Source organism: Lepus europaeus, chromosome 11, assembly GCF_033115175.1.
Source record: "Lepus europaeus isolate LE1 chromosome 11, mLepTim1.pri, whole genome shotgun sequence".
NCBI classification, from domain to species: Eukaryota; Metazoa; Chordata; class Mammalia; order Lagomorpha; family Leporidae; genus Lepus; species Lepus europaeus.
In genome coordinates this window covers 66499308-66523100 of record NC_084837.1, presented here as the reverse complement: position 1 = coordinate 66523100, position 23793 = coordinate 66499308, and the positions used below count along the sequence as shown (strand labels likewise).

Genomic DNA, 23793 nt, shown 5'->3' with positions numbered 1-23793 from the left:
TCTGTGTATCACATTTCTTTGGAACATAAGGAAAAGTTAACAAGTATCATTACAGAACTAGGGTGTGAACAAAGTGCTATTTTATTGTTAAATGAGCTCGTTAGTCCATACACCAAGTATAAAGTTCTCATTTTAAGTCACTATAATCTGGTTCTTGCCATTTTCCCTGTACTTTTCAAAACCAACCACTATTTTATTCAAGCTGGCCTCTTAAGTGTGTGTGTGTGTGTTTAAGATTTATTTGAAAAGAGCAACAGATCCTTCTACCTGTTCACTCCCTCGTGGCCTCAGCAGCCAGGGCTGTGCCAGACTGAAGTCAGGAGCCTGGAACTCCATGTAGGTCTCCCTAGAAGGAGACCTACTAGGGTGCGGCTGCGTTGGCCACCTTCAGCTATTTTCCCAGGCACTTTAGCAGGGAGCTGGATTGGAAGTGGAGCAACTATACTCAAACTGGCTCTGTGACATGGGATGCCCACACCCTAAGTGGTTGCCCCTCCTCAGGTATTTTATTTCACAGCTGCTCACAGTAGTTCAAAAAGAGTATGTTCAATTCTAAAAGCATCACTTTGAGTAAGTTACTTAGAGGCCCATAGAGACATTTTTCTAGATCTACTTCCTTATCTAATAAAAGTACACTTAGAAGTTGGAATTTCCTTTAGTTTTTTTCCTTCTAGTTTTAAAATGGTTACCTGTAAGCCTAGTTTGTAATTTTCTATATACCATACATGTTATAAAAACATTCTGTTAGCTAAACTGATTTACAAACCTGAGCAAACTTTTGTAACATAACCATGTAAGACTGCAAAAGCACTGGGATATACTGTGTTACAGAGATGGCTGAATTCAAGCCTCCCAGAATAGTTGCATGGTCAAAGCCCTAAACCTCAGCTTATCTGTTTTCCCTAATCTGCAGCTCCTTCTACATTCCTTTATAGTTTTGCCCTGAAGATCACCATCAACAGGAAAAGTAGTATGAAAAAAACTCTACTTGTAAACAAAAACACTGTACAAATTTAAGTTGTTAGAAATTATATTGTTTCTTATGGCTGATAAAATATCATCAAAGAAAAGTGCTTCCATAAAAGTTTTATTTATCCCCACAACAACCCTGTGAGGTAGGGTGATCAGGGCATTTGAAGATGAGAAAACTAAATCTACATTACTTGTTCACGGCTACACTGCATAGTAAATAAGTAAAAATTAAATTGAGATTTTTAAATGTCCGTGACTTTATATTGATTCTTGTGGAAACAGGCAGAGAATATTAACTCCCCCTACCTTAATGCCAAAAGGATGCTGCCTTGAAAAATCCCATTTCAAAAGATGAAAGTAGTATTTCATTGCTTATTTCTACAAAGATTTATAAAATAAAAAAATAGTGAAATATTTTACAGTTAATATATATAATGTTCTCATTCAGGGACATGTCCTTTAGCTGTGTTTAAGATCAACTATTCCAAGTCCTAGAAATGCAAACTCTTAAAAAAAAAAAGTATGAAAAACAAAAATGGTAATGAGCAGTGGCCTCAATCTTCTTTATTATTCCTCCATGTATCTTGAATAAGTTTTGTGAATTCTGGTCCCAACTTAAATTAAAACAAAAACTCTACCATAAAGAGAAGTCTAGTAAGCTTTTATTTTGTTGCCTACTTTTAAACCACTGTCATGTTATTTGAACAGAGCTTTTCCAAACCTGATTATTAGAACACTGGAGAACAATACAGAACTCTCAGGCCCCATTTTAGACATCATTTCCCAGGGGTAAGCCTCAGGAATCTTGTTTTAAAAGCTCCTTTGAGTAATCCTAATCAAGTCAGGTTTGGGAACAGATCTTAAAATACTAACATCAAACCCATCAACTAACTAGTATAAACTTGCTCTTATATCTTTTTTAAAAAGATCTCAAAACATGTTATACCCCCAGACCTCTTGCCTCTGGGCAATTCAAGATACAGAGAAACATTTTATAAAAATGTATCCCTGTTAGTGAGACTTGGATTTCAATAATAATTTAAGTAGCATTTAAATATAAGACACTGAGTTTTGTGGTTCTTACTTTAAATGTATTAGCAGGCTTTCAACTCAGGGGAAGACATGTAAAGTAATGACATAAGCATATCAGCACTGAAAAAATATACTCATATATAGCTCATGAGAGGAATAAGAAAGTGAATGAATGACAACCTAAGGCCTTTTGGCCCATACATTTTTGTTCCCAGTCCACTCTTCCCCTATAAGGGGAAATAAAATAAACATTCTTTCCTAGTTGCTTGGCATAGTTATTCAGTGGGTAACTATTATCTAAGTTAATTTAGATACACAAGATTAAAAGTATAACAAATAAATACCTAGGAAGACAACTCAGAAGTCAGATCAGGAAACCTTAACTAGCTAATGATGTATTATATAACACCATCATATTAGTACAATTAAATAAAGGCTTCAGTGTCCTTTACATTTCAGCTTTATGTGATTGACACAGACGTAGAAGAGATCTGGTCCTTATGAAGAATTCTGTGCTCGCTGGAAAGATTTGTAGAAATAATGAAATGCTTTCTTCATTGATGAGATGAAGTCTCTATTTTTCAGGCAAGTTGACCGAACAAAACACTGAGAAATGAACTTCTTTAGGAGGCTGAATGAAAGTGAAGTGATATCTAGCTGAAAAAGGCATTGGCCAAATAATTTCTTAAGAAAGCCACTCGGTTAACCCTCAGAAAATAAACAACAACAACAAAAAAAAAAACAGAGAAATATAAAAAACAATGTACACATCCATTTCACTGACAGTTACAAGAAAATAGCCATTTATAGAAGTTACACAATGCTTTCAACAAATCCCAAACAAATTTTTGGGAAACAGATAAAGCCATCAGGTAAATAAATATACATACTAGCTAATATAAAACAATTTATGGTTATGAATTGTCACCAATTCCCCTCATAGGACCCAAAGAGAAATATGGTGATATAAATCTGATTAGGGCTACATATATTACATGGAATTCAAAAGCAACTTATTTAAAACATCTTCTCTAATAATGATACAAATATTTAAAAGAATGCTTTAAAAGTCAGACATTTTATCACTGGAAATAGCACAATTTTAATATGTACTTCAGAGCTGTTATGTGTATGTAGGTCACATCAGGTATCCATCTCTCCTGCATTTACTATAGTCAGTTTTTTGAATTTGTGTTTCCTGTATGAGCTGAAGGGACTGGGCACATCTCAGTTCAAAAAATACACACCTCCAGTCAACTAAATGGAAGTGTTTAACATCTACCACCATACAAAGAAGGGATAATAGGAAGATAAAACATTAAAGCAGAAGGAAGCTGGCTAAATTGTCTCTTTATAATTTATTTTAACTTTTGTATTAACAAATTTAAAATCCAAATAAAGTAATGAAAAAATATATATATATTAATTTGCTCTCAATAAATTTTTTCAGGCCATATAAAATTCCCTTAATTTCTTTATGGAAATTTGTTATATGCTTGATTCATTTTTTTCGGTTGACTTAAAGGAACTCTAGCACGGGACTGAAAACAACCTTACCATAATAAAAGATGATTAAAGTTTTTTTTTTTTTTTTAAGTTATTACATAAAACTGTGCCCACAGGCACAATGGTACAGGTGCTTTTAATTCCCTTCAAGTTATGGGAAAGCCCTTTGAGACTATATTTACTTAGTAAGGAAAACTTTCAGCAATTATGATGCATGCTGAAGGTTCAGATCTTGTATAGGTTTTGCTGCTTGAGCATAAAAATGAAGGGAGCAAGGAGAAATGTAACTAGGTTCACAATTTTGAGCAAGAGCGTATGTAAAGGTAACGTATGTACATTTTATTTCAAGAAAGACAGAAGACAAACAGCATAAAGATGCCCAGATGCCCTAAAGATAAATACATTTCAAAGATTCTCATTAAAATGAATCCGTAGTACTTTTTCCTGCAAGCAAAATACCTTTCTTTAAATTAAAAAAAAAAAATCAGTATTCTGAATTGCAAATGCTTTTGCTTTTTTTTTTTGCAGAAAATCTGCCATGATTATTTTTTAATGAATAAGGATTTTCCACAAAACAGGCTTGCTCTACATGCTAGATTTTTAAACAGTTCAGTGACACAATATGCTAACTACATACACAACAGATAATATAGTAAGAAAACACTTAACCTGATGAAAAGTTAAAATCTTCATTAATACACTGAAAACTGACATAACTCATGCCTTTAAAATCAAAAATACAAAAAATTAAATGTTTCCTAAAAAGATTTCCTTATTTTAAGGATTCATTTGAAAATGAAGCTGCATGTAATTTGTACAATAAGTTGTACAAGTAAACAGGTAATATACATAAAAAATTAATTGACATACTCCTCAATTATCAGTTGTCCACCTTTAATTTCCAATACTGTACTTTCTTAACAAGCATACAAAATATCAAACTTCTCTTTAGAAAAAGTGCCGTTCTTTGACATCCTTTACATAAAAACAGTCTGAGCCTGTGGCATGTCAATGCAGTTGAGAGGCAAAGCATACTAACTTTTACAAATTCTACCTTCCATAAAAAGCCTCCCGAAAAGGAGATTACACACCACTATAAAAATATCAACCTCTTGTGGTAGCTGCATTAGAGAACCAAGGCTTGATGACTATTTTCATATAGCATAGAAAACCACTATGAGAGCATATTAACTGCACTGGTGGCTTGGGAGTGTACTGTGCCACAGGAATTATGCATAGCTACTGTTAGGTACCAAGACTGTTACACAGAATTTTAAAACTGATTGTAACCGAGAGCATAACAGAGGTACTACCAGCCCATGCAAAAGAACTAAAAATACTGAGTCACTGTGCTGAATACTTCATTCCTGGAGAAAACCAAAGGCAGCAGTAACTAAATCAAGCCCAACAGGTGACCAAACTCATTCTCCTCAAAGATTGGTGAACACAGTGAAGTCTGAGGTATACCTTTATCCATTAAATCTGTGTGCCATTGCCAAGATATTACCATTTGGGAATACACGCCATCACAATGGTTTAAATCTTTTGAATATTAGTCATTTGTATATTCTTTTCTACCCAGTCTCTTGATTTCTGAAAAGATTTCACTGACAGTAGAATATTACAGAAACAAAATATAAATGCATGTCTTTCTAAATGAAACTTACATGGACTAAAAGTAGAGAATATTTTTAAACAAATATACAATGTGCAGGCAGACAAAGCAGGAAAACGGCCATTCAAATGTATAATAAAAAACTAAAAACTGACTTGACTATTTCCAGAAAACTATGAAGCGCCTCAACTAAAAGGAATGCATAATGAAATTCTAATCTAATACAGGTCAACAATGTAAAAAGGTTATAAACCTTAACAGGAAAAATAAAACAACTTTTACTGGCCATTCCTGTTGAAATGAGAATCATAAAGTAACAGAAAAGTGGCTACAAACCCACTTAGAGCACCAAACAGAGAGAAAATAAAAGTCCATTTTCATCTCTGTTATTATCATAAAATCCTGTGTGACTACAGGTCAAACTGCTGGTGGCAGAAACAGAATTCTTTATAAACTGCAGATGTCCTGTACATAAAAAAATTTCACTGGAGTTGCACTAGTTCTAAAGACTCTTCTGTTTTAGCCTACCTACTGTATGTATTCAATCTGATATAGATAAAGTCTCTTTCTGTAACCCTTGATTATTATTGGGCACCAAAGATAAGAAAAAGCAAGACGGGGTACAAAAATGCAAAATTTCAACAGTAATGGCAATGTTTTTGTCTTAGTCCAAAAGGGTCCTGCATTCTCTCCCCCTTCAGTGATTTGACAAGTCTCTGTACTTAATCTGGGGGCAGCAAATCATGCAAGCGAAATCTGTCTCTGATGTGAGGTCGGACATCTTCATTCTGTGTGGAGAAAAAAAATTTTTAAGCTGCATAATTTCAAAAATACAATCCTCATAACATCATAAACATTCTTAATTTGCAGAAAAAGTAGACCACTATTTTATTGTATGACTTTCTTTTCCAAATACAATCAGCCCTTTGTATACATAGGGTCCACATTGTATATTCAACCAACCACAGATATAAAATATGGAGTGGAGGAAAACACTGCATCTGTATTCAAAACTTAGACTTTTTTGTACTTGTCATTATTCCTGGACAATACAGTATAATCACTATATATCCACATTGTATCAGGTATTATACCTAAGGATAATTGAAAGTTGATAGGAGGGCAGCTGGTATTGTAGTGCAGCAGGTTAAGCTGTGGCTTGTGACACTGGCATCCCATATCAGAGTGCAGCTGCTCTGCTTATGATCCAGCTTCCAGCTAATGCATCTGGGAAGGCAGTAGAAGACAGCAACTGCTTGGGCCCCTGCCATCCGTGTAGGAGACCAAGACAGAGTTCCTCATTCGTGGCTTCAGCCTGGCTCTGACCCGGCTGTTGTGGCCATTTGAGGAGTGAACTAGCAGATAGAAGATGTGTGTGTCTGTGTGTGTTTCCCTCATTCTGTCGCTCTGCCTTTCAAATAAATAATCTTTAAAAAATAAATAAAAGATACACGATAATGTGCATAGATTATATAAGGGGTTTGAGCATGCAAAGATTTTGGCAGCTCCAGGACATCTTGAAACCTTTTCTAAGAAAAATTAAGCTATAACAGGCCAAACCAGAAGATAGGAAAAAGTGTTAATCCACTGAATTATTCTTTGTGTATTAGTCTTACAACTGATCCATGCATGTAGAAAAATAATTCCCTGAATAAAGTTTCAGTGACATAAGCATTAATTCTAGATGAGAATTATGAAAGCAAAGTGAAATCAATTTAATGTTATTTCTAACATGATAACTTTTAGTGACTTGAAAGAGCATATTGTAATTGTCAATTAAAAACAATCTACACATTTTAAAACACTGATATCCATAATTTTAATGTAATTTATAAGGTTTGAAAATGCTCATATTCCTTTTCAAACTATGCCTCAATCCCTCACTATAGCTGATCATTAAATTTCACTACACATAAAGTGAAGAAATTTTAAAAAATTTGTTTGAAGGCCAGCATTGTGACATAGTGGGGTAAGCTGCCACCTGCCATGCCAGCAACCCATGTGGGCACCAGTTCAAGTCCCAGCTATACTGCTCTACCTCCAATTCAGCTCCCTGCTGGTGCACCTGGAAAAGCAGCAGAAGATGGCCCAAGTGCTTGGGCCCCTGCCACCCATGTGGGAGACACAGAAGAGGCTCTGGACTCCTGGCACAGCCCTGGCCATTACAGCCATTACGGAATGAAGCAGCAGATGGAAGGTCTGTCTTTCCTTCTCTCAGTGGCTCAACCTTTTAAATAATTTTTTTAATTGTTTTAATATAATTAAGAAAACCAAAACACAAAAATATAAACTGTAAGATACACTTACCAGTTCTACAAGCTTCTCCAGAAATGGAATCAATTTTAGAAGTTCATTGTCATTTTTATCCATAAACCAGCTTTCTATAGGGATTCCATTAGAAAGCTGAAATGATAAATAAGTAATTAAATGTTCCTTTTACTTATATTTTGCCTGGTATGGAAAGCATAAAAAAAGACAATAAAATTATTAATTATTAAAAGTTCTTATGAAAAGGAACGCCTCCAGAGTTGTCTCTGACAAGTCAATAGTGCAAGGGACAGATGTTAAGAAAGCCTAATTGGTTTTCAGTGTCACTTTTCCTTGGTAAGCATAAAACTAAACAAGAGAGCTCCATTAAATCAAGTTAGGACCATCACAGCTTAAACCATATCTTTATTCATTCATTCAAGAAATAGTTACTACATAGAAAACTAGCAGAAAGCATACACCTTTTATTTATTCATTTTTTTTATACAGGGACTATGTCATATTTATTGTTCTACTCCTAACAACTAGCATAACCTGAAACATAGTAGGAACTGAACAAATGGATTCCATGGTGTTTCACTGAAGAGAAATCTACAATCAAGAATATAAATCATTTTTGTTTTATAGCAAATAATCTTGAATAAAATATTTTTATATTTAAATTCAGGCTAAACATCATGTTTGAGATAGAGGATAACTGAAATGACTGTACCTAGGAAAACAAGATAAAATTCTTAAAAACATATTTTAAAAATGCAAGCAAATAAAAGCAGAGACCTGAAGTGAACACATTTCAATACCATATACAATTCTTTACATTAAAAAAATAAATTTTATTACAGACATTTTGAAACAAAGGACCAATCTTGTCTCATCTATACCCTAATCCATTTTTCAGTTTTCCTACTCTGCTAATTTATCATGAAGCAACTCTCAGAAACTATATCACATGGACATGTTCGGAAAGTAAAATATATTTTACAAAGATTGCTCATCTTTAGCTGTAGTTGCTTTTCAAAGAAATATTAACAGAGGGCACAAATATGTTAACAAAATAGTCTAAGAAAAATATTTCAAACAGACCAGAAAAAAAAAAGTTAAACCAATCATAACCCCAACACGTTTATGATTAGCAGCTGATAAGAAAAATTATTAAGCAATAGATATCTTATAGTTCCACCCTATTCAGATGTACTACTCAGGTTTTCCTTCATTTATGTTGCATTCAGAAAAATTTTCTACAAGGAATATACTAATTTGGCATTTCTAATTCTAAAAGATGACACCCTAATCAGAGAAGTCCATCAGTGAAAATTCTGTTGTTCTCCCATCATATTCATAGTCTGTTTAGCAGCATTTGTCTTCATTGAATTTTTCCAATCTGAATTTATTTAGCAACTCTATTCCTACCTGATATGCAAAGGCTTGCGGTGAGTTGTCAATTATTATAGTTTTTGAAAGATCTCTTCCAAGGATATTTAAGTCCTTTATATAGTTTCCTTGTACACAAACACAATGTTCACGGAAAAGCCGATGCCTAAATATAAAAAAAAAATAAAAATAAAAATAAAAAAAACTATAAAGTACAACATACACTGAAACATATATATATATATATATATATATATATATCATAGGCTTTACTAGCTAGCTCTTATTATTTTCTTTCAGAAAGGAAATTAAAATACAAATATGGGCCTAGGCTCTGGGCTACAGTTTTACTATAAAATTCATAGCAATTACCGAAACTGTATACCAAATATTACTATGACTTTAAAAACTAGTTTATCCCAAACTGTTAAATTATAAAGGAGGGGGTTAAAAAAAATCTAAATCGTTTTTGTAATTTATTTACCCAAGAAAGCTCAGCTCAGATGCAGCATCTGGTTGTCAGCGAGGTCCTGCTTTTTAACCAATTTTCCAGATGGTTGACTGAGGCACAAGGAGATCAAGTGACTTGCCCAAGGTCACACACAAAGTCAGTGGTTAGCCCCGCATTGGAACCCAGGATCCTCCTGGCTCCTAGTCCTTTGCTCTAACCAGTAGAACACACAGCCTCCCTATCCCTGTACATGCCAGAATAGAAAATATAAAAAGGAATGTTTTTGTGTTGGCATTTTTAAGAATTCTTTTTTAGCTTTTCCTTATAGTTTTTCAGAAAAGGTACTAAGGCCAAAACATTCCATCCTGTCAACTTTTTCTAAACAATCGTATTTTAATTTGTGGGAGTATGTATGTGATCATTTGAAAAAACAGGGATTGAAAAATGATGAATTCAGATTTAAGTATGATAAATGTAGACTGATGTTTTACCAATTTTAGATACAGAAGAGAAAAATGCTGTAGCATTTGAAAAAGCTATTAAAGGTTTTACAATACTCATATACAATAGTAATTACAGAATCATCATTTACACTCAAAATATTAACTTATTTATATTACTAATCATATTTTTTCACACTGAAATACCCCATTCTGTACATTAATAATTGTTGGTTTGTCTTCCCTGTTTCTTAATCCCAATAATTTCTGATAGCTATAGCCTAGTCATACCTATAGTTTTAATTATATGACTTTCTACTCATAAAATCTGTCACAGTTTGTCAAAAAATAAGTACTTTTAATACCTCCCAACACGCATAAACAGACACTCAGCCTTAAAAGCATAAATAGTGGTAGTGGAAAAGAGGATGAATTTTGCAAACAGACAAAATGTACAACAGTTCTTTCACCCACTATTATAAGAAATACTTTCAATTGGTCAAATCGTCACCTGCCTGTGGAAAGTGTTAAGGCATTTCCACTTTGAAAAAAATAAGAGTAGGCAGGTACAGCAAGTAAATGCAACTCACTGTTAATGTCCCTTCACTAGTAGTAGCAAACTCAAACAAGAAACAATGAAGTATATAGACACTATAGTCATTTCAATTAAATTACACTAAAAACCCTCTAATTAGTCAATAACCTTATGGTCAAAACAAATACTTAAAAGTTTAGAAAAAACTTCTTATGCCAGTCATCTAAGAGCAGATCCTCTATGTCAACAAATTTGCATTTTAACTCAAAGGATTCAGAAATTACAAGAATTTCTGCGCATCTACTCTGTCACCAATACAGATAATCCCAACAGCACTCTAACAAATTCAATCTCCATCCAAAAAGCTTTTCGTCTTTGAGGTTTTCTAAACTACAACTAAATAAAACAAGTTTAAACTCTCAGTTGTGTAGATTTTGTAAATTTAGTTTAAAAGAGAGTGTTGATTTTATAACACATTGTAATAGCATGACTATGATCTGTTCCCTACTCAAATGAACTCTCTAAAAGGGAAAGGGGCTTGTACTGCTCACCACTGTTCCTTTGGAAGGTTAGAAATGTTGAACTAAAATCTTTAGAATGTCTGAAACCATCAAAGCAAAATCATTTGCATGCTTTTACCAAAGTTAGGTAAAATAACAAATTACAATGCATTTTTGTGACTAGGAAACAGCATTTCTCATGTGTGCTGGCAGCTTAGTTACAACTACTCAATAATAAAAGTACTAGTAATAATAGAAATTTAAATTTAGAATTTTCCACTAAGACAATATGGGAGAAAGTATTCAAAAAATTAATACCTAGCTATCAAAGATTTTATGAACCTTTTGTGTCATCTGTTAGCTCTTGGTTAAAAACTCCTACATCTTCAGGATGTAGGAAGAATGCTTCAGTCTTAATACTGACTTTAGCTGACAAAATTAATGGAACTAATTTTCAAAATGTTTTAAAAATCACCCAAGGCACTCCTGACTAACCAAGAAACACAATATGTCTGCTGGCCAGGGGCCCAAATAGTTGAGTTCAGAGCTGGACAACCCAAATGATTTAATCAATTATAGTTTCCGACTGAGTTCGTGTTAACATTTTCTTTCCATGGAAGATAAATTCAGTCTTGGGGGGGGAAAAAAGAGTTTAATTTGAACCTTTCTGTTGATAAAACTTTTATTTCTCTAGCTGTTAAAAAGGAATTATGACATGCATTATCTCAGAGACAAAAGGAAATGAAGCATCATGAAACAGTTAAAAAAAATTCCACACACACATTCACCTCCCTCCAATCCCAAAAGAAATGAGGATATAGATGTCACAGTGAATAATACATTTGGTCTTTGTATCCTTTAAAGAACGTCTGTCTGCTGTTATCATGAACTCCTCAAGAGTTTTCAGGTTTAAAAATTTATTTTCACCATTCAACACAATAAATTTCTATATATGCAGCCAACTTAAAATGGCCATTAAAATTAAATAGAATCATAATAATTTCATAGATAAATGTGACAGACATTTCCACTATTTCTTAATTAAATTTACCTGACCAGTTGCTTTTTAGGGTCTAGTATGTTCAGTAACTTGTCTGCATACACCTTCTTAGAAGCAGTAAAAAGAATGATCTACAAATTCAGGGGAAAAGAAGTAATCATTATACATGATCTAAATATGGGTACCACAATGAATAATTTTAAAATACATATGTAATTCACAAAGTATGTTTACCTCATACATCTGAGACATTCGTTCCAAGAATTCCCTGAAGAATGGTCTTAACCTCACGTAAACCTGAAGGAATACAAAAATGAGATTCAGCAAGTAAACATAAAGTGGAAGCCACTTATTTTTATGACATGTTTTAATGGGATACAATTAAAAATTCATATTTTAAAGTAACAGAAAAATTTACTAAGTTCTATGCAAACCAAATGTATTTCACACAGAAGAGATCACTTCAAACAATCTTAAAGTAGGGTCATTAATCACTTCAAACAATCTTAAAGTAGGGTAATTAATCACTGGTCATCATTTCACTTTTAATAAAATTCACCAAACAATAGTAACAGTATTTCATTGGAATATAATTTTAATAAACAGTTAAACTAAAAATGGAAGGTTTCTCTCTGAGATTTTGATCCACCAATCAGCTCCATCTTCCAGCCAGGTAGCATCCATCCAAATACTAGGCAGGCTGTGTGTCCACCTCTGGCTGAGCTGTCTCAATGACCTTCCCCTCAATAACTTCTTAGAATTTCTTCTCATTAATCACCTACTAAAAATACTTTTATAATTCTATTAAGATAAATAATATTTAATAAGATGTCTAGATTGGTGGGTTTAAATAGTTTCTCAAATAACAATCTTGTACATTTAGAGATTAAGATGTAGCATCTAAATTTGCACTACTGGACTACTTCATATTAAAAATATAACAGTCAAATGCACCTGTTCTCGAAACCTACTGGTCAATATCAGGAGAGCCTACAGCCTTATACAGATTATTTCATATTTTTCTGTTTTCTTGCCTACATTTAATGTTCTTGTAACATATATACGTCATTATTCAAAAAGCACAGAAATAATAAGCCATGAGCAACCACTAAAACTATATACAAAAGATTCTGGCCCTCTGTTATATTCATTTTGAGCAGTGGATGTTTGGCATAGCAGCTAAGATGGCCAGGTCCCATATTAGGGTGCCTGGGTTCAAGTCCCAGTTCTGCATGGGATTCCAGCTTCCCACTAATGAGGCCCAGGGAGGCAGCAGGTGATGACTCAAGTACTTGGGTCCCTGCCATCAACATGGGAGACCTGTAGTGAGTTGGTATGGTTCAGTATTGCCCAGGCCCAGCTGTTGTGGGCACCTGGGGAGTTAACCAGTGATGGAAATTATTCAGCTCAGATACCAAGAATAAAAATATTGCTGAACCAGATTCAAATCTAAGTTTAATAGAATTTAATTTTGGCCTCCATACATATTCACAAAAAATGGCCCCATGACAAAATCTAGTTCTGGTAAAGTTTTAGGGCAAAACAAGGAAAGCATGCAAAGGACTCCTGGAGGTCAGGGATGGTATTTTACCAATGTTTCCAATTCCCAAAGCCCTAAAAGAGGGCTAAAAATAATGCTAAATGTATAGTAGGCACCTGTGAAAAATCAGTTGAGTAAACAAAATAGAATTATCTAAAATTAAGGAATATAGACAAATGGAGAAAACGCAAACCTATGTGACTACACAAATACAAATGTTCAATGTCCTTTCTGACCATATACTAAGGACAAAATTTTCAGTGATTAGTAGTATACGATGATTCTGTCCCCATCTCTGAACAACAGCATTAATTCCATTAATCAAGCATTTTAATTTCTGAACTAATTTTTTTAAAAGTCACATGTTCCTCCTCTTAGCAAATAAAAATAACCAGATGCTCACTACCTAATAACTATCAATTAGGACAACATATAAAAAAAATAGAGTGGCTCTTCTAGTCAACTTCAGTATTATAGCTTTAGTTGAAAACCACACAAACCTTATTTGCTTGGTAAGCCAAGTAATGTAAGATTTTAAATACATTACTATTTTACTAGTAAAATCATTTTTATTAACTATGGGTCTTTTCAAAATAAAATTAAGGTTAAGAAAAGCCTATTCTGCCAATTTTTTTTAATTACCTCATTTCAAGATAGATGCTTAACTATGAACCATTAGAACCTTTTATTTGTTGCTAAGGTTCATCCCTTCTATAACTTAATAATAAAAAATATTTCATTTTTTCATGTGTGTAAAAGTTTTCATCTATTTTCAGTATTGTTGCTATTATTTGCACCATACAGTAAACTAAGATAAGCAGGGCCTCTGCCATTTAGGATTGTTTCCTCTGAACACAATACATTTCCACTGCAAAGGAATAGTTCCACTCAAAACATTTTCCAAGCATGATAAGTAGAACACTGTTAAAAGGTGACATTTTCCAACTTCCTATACAGTAATATCTATATTAGCTTAAAACTGTAATTTTATTACGAACTTAATCTATTTGACTATTTAAATACAGCATACATCTTCAATTTGACATTGCTTTCAAAATATATTTGTTTATTGGGGATGAAAGGCAATAATGAAGATGGAGGGACATATTGCTATAGTTTCCTATTTGTAGAAGAAAAAAAAGTTTCCTTTACCATGAAAAAAGATAGAATAACTGATGACTGTAAAAGTTTCTATCCTCAGAAAACTACTTGCCACCTAAATTAGAACAGAAAGATGTTTTAGGATTAAAAGACACAGGCAAAGACTGAGATAGTGAAGAAAAGAATGTAGAAAAGCACAATGTAATAAGCGAACAGGTCTGCGGTTACGGACACAAAGGGTTCTGCCATGGAATGCAAAAGCAAAATCTCAGAAACAAAAGCAGAAACAGCAATACAAGGCCAGATGGGTCTGAATCATTTGTATTAAAGGTTATATGTGAGCATTAATATATATAAAGAAGCACTAAGTAGTGTCCAGTAGGAACAAATGAAGAACATGTATAAGGTATACACAGGTATACAAGTGAGACTACCAAATCTTTATTGTGTCAGGTCACAAATACACAAACACAGATATACATGTACACATAGGCATGCCTCCAAATACTTAAAAATTTATCCACTGATGCCATTAGCTCCACTCTCCTTCTGTTAACTACTTCCATACAAAGATTCCTGTCCTAAGTTCTGCCTACTTCTATTTTCTACATTTCCTTAATTCACATCTTAGTATTTCCAAACCATCCTTCAAACTGCATTTTTTAGAACTAAGTAATTTTTCCAAGGCCAAAAGATTCATTTCAGTCTAGTAATTATTCTATCTATCCTACAAATAGTTTTAATGTTCTCCCAATAAACCAAGTATATTTTGAAAAATAAGTCAGAATTTTAAAAATTTTAAAAATGTTAAATACCATAAGAAATAATTATATAAAAATGACTACTACTATATGACAGAAATTTAAGAATATGTTCATTATGCAAAGCTTAACAGCCTATTACAATAATATCTGCAAAACAATGATAAAGGAGCTAATCTGTTGTGGGTAGATTTTAACAAATTAAATTTTATAAAGAAAGCCATGAATATATAAGAAAAACCTACATTAACACTTTTAACACAAAAAAATGCCTGACAACTTGCATTTTATTTGGTATTAAGATGAGAACTGAGGGGCCAGCGCTGTGGTGCAGTGGGTTAAAGCCCATGTGGGCGCCGGTTCCAGTCCTGGCTGCTTTTCTTCCGATCCAGCTCTCTGCCATGGCCTGGGAAAGCAGTAGATATGGCCCAGGTCCTTGGGCCCCTGCACCCGCGTGGGAGACCCAGAAGAAGCTCCAGGGGATCAGTGTAGTTCCGGCCATTGCGGCCAACTGGGGAGTGAACCACTGGATGGAAGACTTCTCTCTCTCTCTGCCTCTCCTCTCACTGTGCAACTCTGACTTTCAAATAAATAAAATAAATCTTTTTTTAAAAAAAAAGATGAGAACTGCCTATAATTGTATGTAGACGGTACTAATAACCCACTAATAAAGAACTAGATTTTAAAAAAGTATTCATTGAAATATCAATCACATATAAACTGATTATAAATAGGGTGTGGTAAAGTATGTCATTCACATTCTATACTGAGTAATTTCTAATCATTAAACAAAGGTTAATCTAACATCACAAACAATTTTAACAGTATCTGACACCTTCCACCCCTGGCCAAAAAGCCACCCAAAGATAAGCAGTTTCAACTTGTGGGCAAATGGCTAAGATGAAAAATTATCTTAGATGTCCATCTTTTCAGGAATAAATATTTCTAAATAATTTTTTTAACTCAATATGGTCTTAGCATTGAAAAAGTAATATCTTTTATACTTTCTCTATGATATCCTCTAACTTAACCCTAATATAGATATAGATTGAAAAATGTATACAGTGGGACACACTCACTTGTGAGTATGGCATGATTTCTTTAAAATTTAAAGACAATGGAGTCAGCACTGTGGTGCAGTAGGTAAAGACACCACCTGCAGTGCTGGCATCCCATATGGGTGCCAGATCGAGTACTTCCAATCTAACTATCTGCTAATGAGCCCGGGAAAGCAGTGGAGGATCACCCAAGTACTTCGGGCCCTGCACCCACGTGAAGACCCAAAAGAAGCTCCTGGCTTGGCTAGCAGGTAAAGCAGCCACCTGCAGTGCCAGCATCCCATATGGGCACCGGTTCTAGTCCTGGCTGCTCCACTTCTGATCTAGCTCTCTGCTATAGCCTGGGAAAGCAGTAGAAGATGGCCCAAGTCCTCAGGCCCCTGCACCCACGTGGGAGACCTGGAAGAAGCTCCTGGCTTCGAATCGGCACAGCTCCGGCCGTTGCAGCCAATTGGGGAGTGAACCATCGGATGAAAAACCTCTCTCTGTCTCTGCCTCTCGTTCTCTCTCTGTGTAACTCTTTCAAATAAATAAATATTAAAAAAACAAAAACAAAAACAACTCCTGACTCTAGTCTCTCCTAGCCCTGGCCACTGCCAAAATTTGGGGAGTGAACCAGCGAATTGAGGGCCTCTCTTTCCTTGCCTCTCCCTCTGTAACTGTATTGCAAACAAATAAATAGAGAGAGAGAAAAAGAGAGATGACTGATGGGTTCTAGTTCTTATTTAATAAGTAGCAGAAACTAGCAACATTGGGGAATGGTGAAGAATGAGAAACTATAAAATCTTACTGTTAGTGAATACACAGGTATACAAATGGCTCTGTCAGTTTTTAACTCTTAAGAACACCTCAGTGTCCTCACCTACAAAATGGATATAATAGTCCTTACCTCATAAGGTTGTTATGAGGATTAAATAAATACATTAAAAGCACCTAGAACAATGCCTGGCACATTTAAAGCACCAATAGCTTTTAGGTATCATTATTATTCTCCAACTCATTATTTAAAAGTAATTCATCATAAAAAGAACAAGTAGAATGAATATAATTTTTATGAGGCAAAACTAGATATCCTCAACTCCAAAGAGAAAGCCCTACAGGTACAATCTATACCACTGGAAGAAGAAAGAACAACCTGCTAATTTTATTTAACTATTTAATTTACTTGACATTTTCTTATCATCAATACTAAAGCACAGAGACAAAAAACCTAATCCTTTTCCAGGAAGAGGGGTTGGTTACTCAGGTGGTCCTGTGGAGGACTCAACTTTATAACCCTTTGGGTGGTTTTACAGTCATCTTTTGCTTCACAAAGTTCTAACAGAGAAGACAGACGCTGGGGTTAGTATTTGTGCGGGATGAATAGGTAGGTAAATAATAAAATCATAACCATACAACAACAACAAAAAAATGCTCAAAACTTCTATAAAACCTTTACTCTAATAAACAGAAATCAAGGGGGCTGGCACTGTGGTACAGCAGGGTAAAGCCCTGGCCTGAAGCACCAGCATCCTATATAGGTGCTTGTTCTAGTCCCAGCTGTTCCTCTTCCGATCCAGCTCTCTGCTATGGCATGGGAAAGCAGTAGAACCCGGCCCAAGTCCTTGGGCCCCTGCACCCATGTGGGAGACTCAGAAGAAGTTCCTGGCTCCTGGCTTCGGATTGGCACAGCTCCAGCTGTTGAGGCCATCTGGGGAGTGAACTAGCGGATGAAGACCTCCATCTCTGTCTTTACCTTTCTCTGTAACTCTTTCAAATAAATAAAATAAAACTTTAAAATAAAAATATAAATCAATTTGAAAAGTGTTGGATAAAATTAAGATTAATGAAATCATGTAATACACAAAGCCTAATTTTCATTAAGCACCCATTTCACATATACAAGAGGGTACCTCAAAAAGTTTGTGCAAAGTGGAATTATAAGAAGTATATGGAGCAAGCAACGTTGTACAATGTGTTACAATGTGGTATAATGCAGGTCCTTTCCTGGAGGACCTGCATCCCATATCAAAGAGCCTGGTTCAAGTACCACCTAACTCTGAGCTTCCAGGAGCTGATGTGCCTGGAAGGCAGTAGATGATGGTTCGTATACTCTGTTCTTGTGATCCATGTGAGAGACAGGGATGGAGTTCTGGGCTCATGGCTTTGGTCTGGCCCATCCCTGACTGTTGTGGGCATTTGGGGAAGAACCACTGGATGGAAGATGGATCTCTCCCTTTCTCATTTTGACCTTCAAATAAATAAATTTTTTTAAAAATGAGCAAAATAAGTTAAAAAATGTATATGTTGGTATATAAAAATTGTGAAGCCTATGCATATTGGGCAGTCTTCAAAAAGTTCATGGAAATGTATATTATGGAAACCTATGCACAGATTACAAAACATTCTGCATTAAAAATAAACTTGTATTTTCATTCCATTTTTCATGAACTTAATTTTTAAAACTATTGCCTTTAAAATCTAACTGTATACTTCAAAGAGAATGAAATAGCTAATTTAATATGCTTAGTAAACAAGGGTCAACTCTTGAATGCACAGAATATTTTCAGCTGTTAAACAAGAACATCCCATGCAGTCTACTTTTCTATTGAACTGCTCCTAATTTAAAAAAAAAAAAAAAAAAACACACACACATTTTAAACACAGAATTCCCCATTAAATACATTTTCCTTTTTTGAGAAGTAAAGAACTGTAAGTTTTATCTTTTTAGACCAAAAAATTAATAGTGAATACTTATGATGAAAAAATTAGTACCAAAGACTTATTATACTTACTAAGGAAAAATTAATCTATTATTTTTAATATTAATCTGCAATCAGCAAAATATTATTTCCTATTAGCTACAATATTACTTTTATCCTCAATTCTAAATTGTGTCCACAAACCCCAAATGTGCACAAATACACTTAACTATTTTTGCACAAAAATGTATGCTTTGAAACTGAACAATAAATCACTTCCAGGTTGAAGAATCAATTTAAGTTAGAACTTGAGAAAACAGAAAACTAAATTAGGTATTTACAACAAAATTCATTTAAATGATTTTTTTCCTTCTTAACACCAAGTTAAAGCTGACTCTTCTAGGAAAGAACAGAGGAAACAGAAGCCACTAACCCTCTAATTCCTTTGTTCTATGGTATGAAAATTAGTCTAAACTGTAAGATTTCCCAAAAAACAAACTAATAAGGAGAAAGAAGAAGGGTTTCTGCCAACCATGGTTCCCCACCCACTGCTCCCTGCCTCCCAACTTTTCCCATAGAAGCAACCTACACTAGTAAACAAGGCATCCTTTAGAAGCAGCTCCCTGCAGGATGCTTTTTCTCTCCTAGAGTGCTTACCACATCACAACCTGATTTCTGCACAGCTGACCCAAAGTTGGTTGATTTTACTGATTGTCAGAAAGTCACTGACTGGCTAAAATCTTATTGGTGAACAGAGTCAAAAATCAGATGCCCCTACCATACTTTACAGAATGAGGAGTTGGACAACACAGTTACGTTTGGCTGCACTGTGGTGAAACATATGAGGTATCTTCTTTTTGTCTTCAATCAGCCACGTTTGGGCTGAGTAGCTCTATTACATCTTCAAAAAACTGAGCTCCAGTTCTTGATGGAGACAGAGGAAGGTCATTGAGGAGGTGGTTCAGCTCAAGAGCTAATTGAAAAATGTCTTTTGATTCAGTCCTGCTTGTGGATAGAAGTCATCTTCTGGATGGAAGAGGGAGTGAGATGACCTAGAGTCTTGAATTGGTGGATCTGCAGGAACAGAAACTAAATACAGTGGAGACCTCTTAACTGAGTAACACCACGAGATGGATTTCCTGACAATGTGTCAATATAAGATAAATATAAAGATTAAATATGTGCACTGGACGTGATCATGCACTTGCTTTTCCAGATATCAAATACATCTGTACCATTTTATGAATGGTTCCCCAATAACTTATTATAAAACAATTCATAGAAAAAAATTATCAATTTAAGAAAAAAATAGATGAATTCAAACAAAAATCTATAGACTGTGAGTGCCATCCCCTCACTTGAAAAAGTTTTTTTAAACAATCTATTCTCTATACAGGCAAAATATAATCTATCTACTCTATACTTTCAGGTTTTTCTAATCCCCTAACAAAAAGAAATTTCAATACACTTAAGGCACTAAATTTTTACTTGAATAATCTATCTGATTGTAAATTCTAAGAATTTCATAAGGATAAATAAATCCAGTTTATCGATCAAGAGAAGAATATATATCATGAAGTCAGGCAATTTTTAAATATAAGTAGTGGCCACCTCAGATTTCCCTCAAATTTTGATCTGGGGAGAAAAATTTTAAAAAAAAAACAAGAGAAGTCCACAAAAAGTTACTGTGGATCTAATTTAAATAGTCTATATTTAAATGAAAATTCTGCTGAACATTTGCTTACTTCCCCTTAGAATCTGAATATGTAAACTTACTGTATATACTCTCATAATTAATAGACCAGGAGTCAACAAACCATGGCCTACTGACCAAACTCGGCCCACCACTTATTTTTGTAAATAAATACAGTTTTGCTAGGACACAGCCATGCCTTTTCATTTATGTACTGTCTGTGGCTTCTTTCATGCTGCAGTGGCAGAAAAAGTAGTTGCAATGGGGACCACAAAACCTGGACCTTTACAAAAAAAAGTCTGCCAACCCCGATATAGATAATTACTGAAACATGTATAATAAAAAAAATTATACTGTAAACTGTTTTGAAACGAAAGAGAAATAAAATGTAGGATTAAAATTAGATATGTGAACCATAAGAAACTTACCACAAAAAAAAAAAAAGAGCAAAATAAATCCCAAGAAGATACTTTATCTGGCTTTGATTCAGATGAAGAAGTTAATCCTACCTTAACATTCAGAATCTATATTATGGAACTGATGTACTCAAGAGTATACAGATAAATGCTATGGAACTGTTCACTTAAAAATGGTTAATTTTATACCATGTGAATTTCACCTCTAAATTATTTTTAAGAGTATATACAGTATTTTACAGGTCTACCTTTAAGTGTGCCACATTATAGTATAGTGGTTAAATATGTAAGTTACATCTTACCTAATAATGTGGTTTCTCCAAAATCTCTTAGACCATCTCAGACCCTTGTGTATATTTCTTCTTTGCCAGTAGATGGAGACAACACCACTGAAAGTTTAAAAGACATCATTCCCTGTTTAAAGGGAGCTTGCTGGTCTGAAAACTAGGGGAACCCTAACCCAAAGATTTCTTCAGTTATTTTTAAAAAGCAGACAGAATGATATGCCAAAACCAGAAATCTCAAGGTAAGGTACCCAACATTAACTCTGGGCATCCTCAAAAATTTACTTTGAAGGGGAACTAAACTCTGTCCATAATGTAGTAACTGAATTGAAATAAAATTTAGTAATCTCTATAGTTTGCAAGATTCAAACGTCCTTCTCCTGTTTAGGGAAGATCATTTATTTTTTAGTGTCAGAAGGTGTATCTCAAAATACAGAAGAAAAAGATCTCTGAAATCTACAGAGGTAGATGCAGTACACATACAAGTACAGCTTCTGTAACTATTAGTAATATGCACTGCTAGAAACTGTTTATTGAAAACAAGACAACTATCTAGATCCACATGAAATATTAAGAATTTTAAAAAGAAGAGCATTAAAGCAGAAATGGTGGAAGCAATAAGGGAAAAAAAACTGATGTTTGTCATCATACTAAAAAGAAATACTCATGAAGGGGTAAAGAACCAAATTTATCTTTCCAATTTTCTTTTTCCACTATTAAAAAATTATATAAACAGACCAAAAACCATCTGTAGCAAATCTACAACAGAAGTCACCTCAAAATCTTGACCTGTATTTTTCAAAAACAGCTTTCCTTTCCAAATTCAAAGCCTTAACACCATTTTTTCAAGTGCAATCTTGCAAAAAAAAAACAAAATCGAAGAGAAAAAAAAAAACAAAACCTAAGGTTATTGAGCTGAAAAGAGAAAACTAAGAAATAGCTATACTATTTATTTGCCACAAGACTCCTGTCCTATAAGTGAACTAACAAGAACAGCCTGTTTGGCAAAAAATGATTTGTCTTAAACCAAACAATAACCAGTAAAAAAGAAATAAAAATATCTTTAAAACTTTAAGGAATTTCTTTGGCTCATGCTCTGATTATGTATCAGAACTAAAATAAGTTTACATGAAAAGGAAGGGAATACAGTATTCATGTTGCCATATCTAAGTTAAACTAGAACTGACAGTGATTGCTAAAATAAATCCTCTTAAAGACTCATCACTAGATAAAGTATCCCTATACCACAGACTTCTAACTCTGAAATTCTGATCCCTGTGAAGATAGCAACTATCATATGCCAAGAAAATTATAATCACATTCTGTCTATCAATAGCACATAAACAACCATAAGCATCTTTTTATTATCCGCATGCTAAATACTCTGTGGCTTTAGCTAGTTAATCCTTGGGTGGACCTTCTCTTAATAGACAACAAACTTTTGAACCTTCCCCAATCCTTCAACAACGGCTTTGTATGCAAGTGATGCTAATTACATAACCACCAACACCGAAAGGTATTTTATAGTTTTCAAAGTACACTCACTCATATTAAATAATTCAATCTTATAATAGGAAGATCATAAACATAAAATAAAAACTAAGGCCCAACACACATAATTCACAGTGAAATCTTGAATGATATTTGTAATTTGCACTGTTACCTGTCCATCAGCACAGATGAGGGAGAAATGCCCATTATATAATTCTTATATCAATAACTAGAAGAATGACCTGGAATTCTATGATTAATATAAAGAAAGGTAGGTCTACCAAACTGAAATGTTACAGACCATAATACTACTACAGGAAACAAAAATGACCAACAAGGAATGAGTTTTTCTTTTGTATTAATTGGATTTTTTTTTTGTTTTTTGTTTTTTTTAAAACACCAAGTGTTATTAACCTGGCAAGTTCCTCTTGAGGATCTATGTCAGTGCTTCTGCCTCCACCTGCTGGCAAACAGATAATAAAACTAGCAGTGATCATGGGGTGAGAAAAGTTAGCATTTCTTTGGTAAAAATGTCTTATGTAATTAGCTAGCATGATGCTACTTTGTGTTAACAGATCCTTAAAATACTGATGAAATCCATCAAGAGGCCTACATAAAACCAATATTTAATGTCACATAAAAAATTACAAAGATTTCTTGATTCAGAATGTTACCCAATAGGCCAAAACTTAAGTTTAAATTGTTTTAATTACCTGGTAAATGACGTCTTGGAAAAGAACTGGAAAAGTAAGTGCTGCATCTTCTAACTCATTTAGACTACAGTGCACTAGTGTTTCATCCTTAAAATAAAAAATATTAAGTGAAACAATGCACAAGAAACTCCAAATAATAATTTTACATATTCATAACTATAAATATTTATTAAAACAACCAATCATTTGAGGAATTTTACATTTATAATACATTCCATACGTGGCATAGCAATTTGGGATAGGATTTTCTAAAGCCAATACTTTTCAGGTGCAGTTCCTAGACCAGGAAGCAGAATAAGCATCATCTGGAGTTAGAAATGTAAATGCAAATTAAAACAAAAGCTCCAATTCAGATGATTCACAAA

At 34.0% G+C, this 23793-nt stretch overlaps 1 protein-coding gene across 3 annotated transcripts in view; it reads right to left on the bottom strand.

Annotated features, from left to right (window-relative positions):
• Positions 1–1617: 1617 nt before the first annotated feature.
• CTDSPL2 (CTD small phosphatase like 2) overlaps positions 1618–23793 on the bottom strand; it is a 100740-nt gene continuing 78564 nt past the window's right edge. For all 3 annotated transcript variants that reach the window (XM_062205815.1, XM_062205814.1, XM_062205816.1), the window contains exons 8-13: positions 23429–23515; positions 11925–11987; positions 11742–11821; positions 8804–8930; positions 7433–7528; positions 1618–5913 (exon numbers count right to left, since the gene is read on the bottom strand). In XM_062205815.1, coding sequence (XP_062061799.1) covers positions 5848–5913; positions 7433–7528; positions 8804–8930; positions 11742–11821; positions 11925–11987; positions 23429–23515 — 519 coding nt within the window. In that variant the 3' untranslated portion in view covers positions 1618–5847. The remainder of the gene's footprint in view (positions 5914–7432; positions 7529–8803; positions 8931–11741; positions 11822–11924; positions 11988–23428; positions 23516–23793) is intronic.